The sequence below is a fragment of the Poromitra crassiceps genome (assembly GCF_964638095.1).
Source record: "Poromitra crassiceps genome assembly, contig: HAP1_SCAFFOLD_1831, whole genome shotgun sequence".
In the NCBI taxonomy this organism is placed as follows: domain Eukaryota; kingdom Metazoa; phylum Chordata; class Actinopteri; order Beryciformes; family Melamphaidae; genus Poromitra; species Poromitra crassiceps.
Window position 1 is genome coordinate 12,395 of NW_028150585.1, and position 9,612 is coordinate 22,006.

Genomic DNA, 9,612 nt, shown 5'->3' on the forward strand with positions numbered 1-9,612 from the left:
TGTGGACAGAGTATGGTTTGTCAATGATAATGTGATACTGTTTCAAATTTCAAAGCAATATATAAATGAAATAAAATAATACAATGATGAAAGAATTCCTCTGAAGTTTCTTTTAACAATGTTTTTTTTTATGGTTGGGTAGCATCAGATAGAGGGAAACATTACAACAATTGATCAAAACAAAGTATATATTTTTTGTATATAGCCTATGTACAGTATATTTGTTGGTTCACCTCAAAAATGCACACTATCTTTGGTAAGTGCTTTAAGTCATACATGCTCATCTTTAGGTGACTGTCGCATACACATCTGTCCACATAAAGATGGAGAAAATAGAATATAAAATCTACATATTCTAATACAGTATAAGTATTATTTACAAACAAATATTTGCATAGTTTCTTTGGTACTTTGCACCCCCCCCCCTCCCCCCTCCCCAATGTGATCTTTCTGAGAGTTAGTACCGTAGTTGAAGTTAAGGGAAAATTATTTCACGAAAACTTTTACGTGTTGCGTGGCAATCTGGCTTCCCACTGGCTGCAGGATCTTACAGTAGACACACACCAGTGGAAACAGACACAGTGTGTTTCAGCACTCGACCACCAGCACAAAGAAATGCATATCAAAATCAACTTCAAGTGCTGGCTAGTATTCCCTCCTGCTAAAAGTGATTCACCCAGGATTTTGTCGTTAATACGGCAAGTGTACAAAATATTAGGAACTCCTGGGTCTCTCCAGGAAATAAACAAACCAGGTGAATCTAGGTTACACTCTACCAGTCAACTGTTGGGACACACCTTGCTGAATATTCTGTTGTTGGATGCAATGTGGATGCAGGGGAATATGCAGTTGGCTCCTCATACAATCTATTCACTTCCATGGTGATGGACAGCTTAAACTCTAGCTGAAACAGCATTTCAAGACTATCTAACTTCCGTATCGTGACGTATTCCTGAGTAAAAAACGTTGATATATATATATATCTAGAGATAGACAGGCGGGACATAACATTGGGAGGAATTTGATATGACCACTGAAACGTGGGCGTGTGTGGGACGTGAGGGACTAATACTGCATTCAAGACAACTCGCAACACGGAACTTTCAACTCGGATTTTTGCATTCATGCTATTTTTTTTAACTCTTGAGTTACAAAAACATACACAGCTAGCTAATTTCATTGGTAAAATAGTGGTTGAATTCAACATATTGCTATAATCAGAGCGCAATATAAACAATATAAACACATATTGCATTATTGCACCTCAAATTAGGTCAACAAACACTTGACGTCAACACTTCTCCGGTATGACTTTTGAAACGTGTTTTTTTTTTAACACAATTTTCAGAAAACTTTTCATAATCGTGATTCACGTTTCGTGAAGATTATCCTGCTGAACACAAATTACCACTCCCATAAACTTTTGTTAACTACAGACCTTATTTTATGCATTTAAGTGAAATCCCCATTCTAAAACCCCATTCATCATTAATGGCAGCACGGTCTACAACTTTTGAGGGCTAGAGATATGCACATTTTTATATGCTGTAGGAAGTTGTGATGTTGGGATTACTATGACAGGCCCTTGGTACTGTTTTGATATGCTAATTCATTCAAATATCATCATGGAATGTCAGAGGTCTGGGTAGATTGGTGAAATTAAAACAAGTTACGACTAGGCTTAAGCACTTAGGCTCTAAAATCGTGTTTCTCCAGGAGACGCACCTAACTCCAGGCGACGTCATCAGAATAAGGAGAAGGTGGCAAGGACAAGTCTTTGCAGCTAATCTTTCCTCTCATGCTAGAGGTGTGGTCATTCTAATTCACAAGTCCATCCCTCTTCAGATAAATACCACCACTCTGGAACCTGAGGGTCCATTCATTGTTTTACAGGGAAATGTATTTGGCCAACCTTTGGCCTACGGTAAATGTCTACGGCCCTAATAAAGATGATCCGCTATTTTATCAAAAAAAATAAAGAAAAAAGAGATATGAACATTACTGTACTTCACATCTCAGCCGATGTTGCGGAGTAACGCAAAAGTAATGTAACGAATAGTGTAATGAATTACTTTCTCCAGGGAGTAAAGTAAGGCATTACTTTTTTTAAAGTAATGTGTATTACTTTTTTGAGTAACGACCCCAACACTGGTCACTGCATAATTCAATTTGTGTTATTTCATAGTAATGGTGTCTTTACTATTAAGATGTGAAAAATAGTACAAATAAAACACAATAATCTATGTTCAAACTTTTGACTGGTAGTGTAATTATCTGGCTTTGACAAAAATGGGTTGTACTAAAGGAAGCTCAACCCAATGAGGGAGCTGTTCCTAATGTTCTGTGCACTCAAATCTTGGCTTAAGGTGCATTGTAATTATTACCCAAAAAAGGGTGCATCTGCCTCATGCTTTCATTTGGACTGAATAATGGCTATTGTGGCTGAATAATTAACAAAATCTTAGAATTGCTTCTGTGGACTGCTAATGAATGACTCAAAAGCAACAAAGGGGAGAAAATTGCCAATGAAATGTGCCAATAGAAAGTTGCTCACAAGGGCCACAGAATGTAATTTCATTTCACTGTGATGTATTTTGTGAAAATCCTCAGCTACCATCTTTAAAAAATGGAAGCCTTCAGATGAAGAGCCGTACAAGTCAGTTTGAACGTTTCAGATGAGCGAGCCCAAATTGCATTATCTACAGGCTGCAAGCTGCAGTGTCGCAGACATTCATATAAAGACGACAGAAGTTCTGTCTTTTAGGTCTTGTGTAACATTCACACGTAGGATTACATCTCAATGCGCACTGGCTTATGGACCGTCCTTCATCTAAAGGCTTCAATTAGTTTAAAAAAGTAATCTCTCTAAATATATATACAAAGCCAGTACAAGTGTCTAATGTTGGGCCCTAACCAGATGTTTAGCTGCATCGTTTGACATTTTAGGCATGACTGCTTTCCCTTTAATACTCTCACTTATTGTATTTACACGCTACAGTTGCAAGTCCAATGCTAAATGCCAGCTTATGAAAGTGAGCAGCGGTCCTGTGGGCTGGGCTGGGCCTGTGGGCTGGGCTGGTCCTGTGGGCTGGGCTGGGCCTGTGGGCTGGGCTGGGCCTAGCGCGAGTCCTCCCCCGCCTCTGGCTCTCCTGGTGGGAACAGCAGCTTCCTAAGGACAGGAGCGTAGAAAGGACCGAACACTGAGCGGTTGAAGTGGACGATTCGCCCAAAGGCAGTGCCCAGCTCAGCTAGCTCAGCACTCAGAAGCCTCAGGAGAGCGGGTAGTTCTGGACTCCTTTTAGTGGGGCCGGCCTCCAGCATGGCCTGGAGGAAGCCCTGCACTCTGTCTCCTGGAGGTTTGATCCAGAGAAAGAGAGTTAAACGAAACAGGCAGCTCTTTGCAGCAGTGCCGCCTGCAGTCGACATCCGATTATAATAAAAATCCATGACAGAGAGAACCCCATGTACAATAATCAATCACATAATATTTCAAACCACTGTATATATCATTTGATCATATCGCAGCTGTCAGGTGATAATCTTCTATCTCCACACTGTCAACATTTCAGAAATGAAGAAATACAGCCTTGTTTTTGGCTTGATGACGATGCATTTCTGACTTTATCCAAAGGGCTTTGAAAGGGTTTCATACGGCCGAGAGGTAGGAGAATTTTCTCAACCCATAGAGGAAAATTTAATCATTCAATTTAAGTGAAAGCATGGAAATCACCACATTTGGAGTTATGAGATTTTACATGAAAACAGCAATAATCTATGTTGGGGGAGATCTGGCCTCATTTTTAGGATACACATATGGAAATATAGGCTATCCACACACTGGATTCAATACTTCAGTCAGTGTTAGTAGTCAGCTGACCTATGAGTGTGCGGATGGGGTTGTCGTGCTTCCACAGGTCCGATATCTGTCCCTTCAGCAGATCCTGGCTGTCCTGGGCCAGCAGAGGCCCTTCCTGGGTGGCCACTGCCTCCTTCACCTGCACCACCACCTGCTCCCCAAGCCCCAGCAGCGCCCCCTTCAGGTCAGCTTCCCTGTAGCATCAGAAAGCACCATTAGACAAAGTACAGGCTCGAAGTCTACAAATGCTACTTCCTATTGATTGAAGGCTTAGCTGATGAAGACTGTTATATACGGTCGGTTTGACTTTGGACAAAAGTGTCTGCTAAATTACAATGTAATGTACAGGCAGGCTTTCTTATATGTACTGTTACCTCCTTCATCACTGGCTTATGAATCTATCCATTTATAAAGGCCCTGGGATTCGAAGAACTCATTAGGCTCTGTAATAATAACCTATTTCTCGCACAAGGCATTTAGATGAAATAAATCTTAATAAAAGGGATCAAGCGAGGAATAGCCTGCCTGCACTACATTTCATTGCAGCGTCGATCACGGAGTGTGTGTGGGTCTTGAGTATCACAAGCTGTCGTTCCACATTTATCTACTAATTATGACATGGCTTCTCTTGAGCAGAAAGAATGAGGTTAGCCGGATCCGTTCTGACAAGCTAGCTGCCTCCTGTCACCTCCATCGGTTCCCCCGTCTCGTACGTTACCTGCTCCCAGTGACAGCCAGTACATACATCACCGCATTCTCCTCTTACCTGGTGTGACTGCCCTCCAGCAGGGCAGTGATGGACTGCTTGAGTTTACCTACAAACCCTTGCAGGGAAAAAACACCACCCCCGCACTGAATGCTGGTCAGCAGCAGCACCGACGCCTCCAGGACCAGAACCCTGAGCCTCTGACCCAGCAAGTCCAAGCGGGCTCGGTCCATCAGCACAGTCTGTGTGGACGACAGAAAACATCCCCAGGCACCATTTAGACAGTGATCATCAGTCATCATATGGTGACTCGCAGGAAGCGGTCTGCTTCTTCGTTAACAGGTTACGTATGAATCATTACAGAAAACTAACAGCCATGATTATAATCCTGGGTTTCCTCTTAAAAACTAACAGCCATGATTATAATCCTGGGTTTCCTCTTAAAAAGAAGTCATGCCTGCTTCTGACCCCAGTTACAGCCTCACAGGCAGAGTGGTGAACAGTTCTGGTGAACTGTATCAGGTTGTTTCATTTGATTATCAGTCAGAGGAGGCAGAGAGACTGAAAACTAGTCAGTATTTCACATGGGGGGAAGCTAATTTAGAGAAAAGTCATGTGTAAATTGAATTTGTATAGCAAATCTCCCCCCCCCCCCTTTTTTTTTTATTTTCCTGTTCCAAAAATTACCTCATGACCCCCTGGGGAGACCGAACCCCAGTTTGAGGACCTCTCCAACACTACGGGAGCTCTGTTTTGTCATGTGTCATGCTATTACAGCAGGGTGATGCAGTGAGTGGGGAGACAGAGAATTTTCCCATGAATGATAAAAAAACATCACTTACACTACCGGTCAAACATTTTGGACACACATTTCACACATTTTTTGTTATTTTTATAGTAAAGACATCAAAACTATGAAATAATACACATGGAATTGCAATTCGAAAAAAATTCATATATGGATCAAATTCACTATTTGATCTTGTAACCCCCCTCCCACTCCCCCCTCCCTCGGCCTGACCTGCTGCTAGCGCCATGGGGAAACATAATAATATTCAATGAGATGTGTAAAAAAAAACTGTGGACTGGTAGTGTAAATGAAAAGCCTAGGCTCTTAGGGTGATAGAGATGTTCTGACCCCAGAACCAAACCGACCTCAGGATATGTCTGGTCTTGCGGGTCCCAGTGGAGCAGACTCATGTAGGCCCGGTGGAGGACCGCGGCGGGGCTGACTGGACCGCGGCTGTCAGAACCGGGACACTCAGACAGGAGTCTGACAGCCGACAACTCTTCTAACACTGCTGCCTGAAGCCACGCCGTCGTATTGTCCAGAGAAGCTGTAGAGAGAATAATGGGAAACGAGATAAAAACACACATAGCACGTTGTACAATAACAAACGATTAAGCTCCGTGGCAGTGATTGATCAAATACATTCCTGAACACATCATCAGTGATGTAACCTATCAAACCTTATCAAAGAGCTTTCATGAGGTGTTTGGAGGAGTGATACAAACAAACAAAGACCAGCATTTTATTCATTGCTTGTTCAACAGATAATCACTGGTGGGAAAAAACAGTGCCATCTGTTTCCTGGTCTCCTGGGATCTCTCAAGTGTCTGTTTAGGGAGCTGTGGCAGCTAAACCGATACCTACTGTAAGTTTCTACTGGCAAAAGAGCTCTCGGCAGGCAACTTGGAAGGAAGGTAAACTTAATTTGCATAATTATACTACATACATTGTAATTATACAAAGCTGGTTGAAAATGGCCCAAATGCTCCTTTAAATGATTGCTGGCATGACGGAAAAGATGAACAACATTTGTGGTGATGCTTTATTTGGATAATTCAATGTTGATTCTCAGCATCACCTATCAGGTGACAAAAGTATAATTTGCCTACTTGCTCTCTACAGGCTATGTAACCCTAACCCTGGCCTTAGCCAAGACCTGATCCTATGTATAACCCTAACCAAGACACTGCTACTTTTCACACCATTGTGAGAATCACCTGAAACTCCGCAGACTTTTTAGTGACACTCACATTATAGTCACTCGATAGTAAGTCGAGTATCAGCAGCGCACCATTCAAATAAAGTGTGGCAAGATATTCTTTGCATAAAGCCCTTGATCTCTCCTCACCTGGCTCCTTGTCCAGAATCTGCTGGAACTTGGCTCTCTCGTACTGAACGGCTTGCTGCAGCAGATGAGGCCTGAGGCTCTGGACGGTGAAGTTGACCATATCAGTCTTCATCAGCCCCAAGACACGGAAGATCTCCCTGAGGGAAGGGCAGGGGGAATCGGTGGGGGACTTAAGGTCAAACAGCTATTCAGAATCGAACATGGATGCTTTACAAGAAAACTACAAGTGTAGGTATGGATGAGCAAGAGGAACTATTTGAAGTGGTTTAAAATGGTAGTAAATCATCTCTTCCTTGCTAAACATGCTGTCTTTAAGCAACATTTGGATTATAGCGATCATAGCAGTAGGTTGTCTGTAGTTGTGGTGCTGAGGCGAGGTTTTATTTTTAATTGATTCTGTCTGATGTTTAACATTCCATACCTTCCAAAATTAGGAAAGTGTTTACTGAGGTCATAAATCAATTGAGAAGTAGGGTGGTTTTTCCATTGACTTCAATACAATCTGACGTCTTTTTGGAGCTAGCGGAGTCACCCCCTGCTGGCCATTAGAAAGAAAGCAGGTTTTCAAAGCAGGAGGTTGCCCCTTGTCTCCAACCAAAAGCTACTATCATTTCCCCAACAGTAGTCAGTTTCCAGCTGATCATCATTCCCCCTCACCTGAGGAGCTCCACAGGGTGGGTGAGCTCCCTCAGCGCCCTGATCTCTGGGTCTCGTACAGGAGCACACAGGGAGCCCATGGTGTCCAGGACGTAGCGGGCCAGTCTGTGCAGGTCCAGCGCTCCGTGGTCGGCCTCCTGCTGGATCAGCTCCGCGTCCAGAACCTCGTCCAGCTGAGCTCTCAGTCGCACGTGGCTGGGCAGCAGCAGGGACTGCAGCATCTATGAGAAAGATGACAACACCTTTATTGTCGTATATATACACAAACGTTTCGGATTCATGTTCAGAAAATTGGTCTGATCCCTGTTGAAAGCAGGTTAATTAACCCTGATGTTATACCTAATGTCACCCACCATTCCTTCCCTCTAACACCTAAACCAGGACTCTATGTAGAGGCTCAAATGAATACAAGGGATGTTTACATCAGCTCTTGCTTATTGGTAAAACATGTTTTTGGTTCTTCAATCACTCACGCATGCACGTGATGTAACGTTGCCCCTTCTCGAGGGAGGTGGCGTGTGAAACAAGCATGCACAGACGGCGGGACACACACATGCAGAACATAGTCTATTTGCTAACGTTAAGTTAAAAAATATATATCAAAAGAACTTCCATTTCTATTCTTGCACAAAATATAGGACACATTCCAGCAAGTCTATTTACAAAAACTTTCAAGGCCTTGACCTTGAACTGTTAAGGATGTCAAGGGCCTGTGAAACCCTGTTTGATGTGGTGTTTTTCTTTAAATTCTCATTTGACTCCGTGCCAGTGTACTCTAGGGCTAGGCTATACTCATGTAGGTTATATTGTACACAGCCACAGTTTGATATAATGTATGAGAATGGGGTCAAAGGTCATCCCCCTTCCCCTTTACCACTAGCACTGATTTGATGACAGACCACTTATACCACTTTCACACCAAAGGAGCAGGGTTGGACCATGGTTACTAGACTATGAGTCCAACCCTTCTTTTGTCAGTTCACACTCACAGTCTTGACCTCCTGGAGCAGAATGACGGCTTGGCAGTAGTTAGGAGGATCGCTGTTCAGCTGCTCCTGCAGAACATCCCAAAAGGCTCTGTGGACGATCTCCGTCACTCTCCCCTCCAGGCTACAGACAGGAAGATGGTTGAAAAACAATTCAAACGAGACACATCCTCCAATTTAATTTACACTGAAGCCAAATAAGAAGAACTAACGAGATGGGTTTAGTTGTAGGAGGTGTTTTGTGGTTTATTATCTCGTCTTGCCTGTCAGTGGGGGGACTTTTGGGTCTGAAGCAGAAGTCTCTGTTCACCACTATCTCGTGTGCCAGACTCAGGTTGGAAACACAATTTTCCAGCGCCATCAGATTGGATAATGAGGCTGTATTAGGTGGGCTGCCTGGAACCAGAGACAGGAAACACACACACACGCACACGCACACACACACACACACACACACACACACACACACACACACACACACACACAGAGAGAGAGAGAGAGAGAGAGAGAGAGAGAGAGAGAGAGGGAGGGGGTGAGATATAATTGAAACTGCCAGTGTTGCCATTAATTCCATTGTTAATGGTCCCTGGTCCCTGGCCTGATAACAATAGGTATGATAGAGCTTTATTACCTGTCGGAGAATCCAGCTTTTCAAGACATGGCATGTGACTGGGCGTGTCACCAGCAGCCTCCTCTCTGCTGTTAGGCATCGCAGCACGACACTGGATAGGCAGGTACGGTTTTAAATAACTCTGTACATACTGTATCATTATCATTTTGGTTGAGTAGGTCTGACACCAAACAACCAATCAGGGTTAGCTAGAACATAGCCAATCACAGCACTCAAACAATCTTTGGGTTCTACTTACTGCTATGTTGATATGGTTAACATTCCATTGATGCTGTTGTTAAAAACTGCCTACTGCAGTTTAAGGTCAAATGTGGTAAACTATATAATATGGTGATTGTTTCTTGTTAGGGTTTTATTATGTACAATATACGAATAATAGTAGACTTTATTTGAATAGCACTTTTAAAAATAAGTCTATAAAGAAGTGCTTTTGTGAATAAAAGGCCAAAGCAGCCTACTTATAACATGAATTAAAACGGTATAAATGAGAAGGCACCATACGATATATATATATATATACCGGTATGTGTACACACACACACACACACACACACACACACACACACACACACACACACACATATATATATATATATATGTGTGTGTACATATACACATTATATATACATATATTATAC

The 9,612-nt window shown here is 42.8% G+C and overlaps 1 protein-coding gene across 1 annotated transcript; it reads right to left on the minus strand.

Annotated features, from left to right (window-relative positions):
- Positions 1–2,371: 2,371 nt before the first annotated feature.
- LOC310772057 (T-complex protein 11-like protein 2) lies at positions 2,372–9,060 on the minus strand. Its single transcript, XM_083664524.1, has 9 exons — positions 8,975–9,060; positions 8,607–8,739; positions 8,347–8,467; positions 7,358–7,578; positions 6,701–6,837; positions 5,718–5,899; positions 4,623–4,804; positions 3,878–4,050; positions 2,372–3,350 (listed from the first exon to the last, which is right to left on the minus strand). The coding sequence occupies exons 1-9, from the start codon at positions 9,051–9,053 to the stop codon at positions 3,118–3,120; spliced, it is 1,461 nt and encodes a 486-aa protein (XP_083520650.1). The 5' UTR covers positions 9,054–9,060; the 3' UTR covers positions 2,372–3,117.
- Positions 9,061–9,612: the final 552 nt, after the last annotated feature.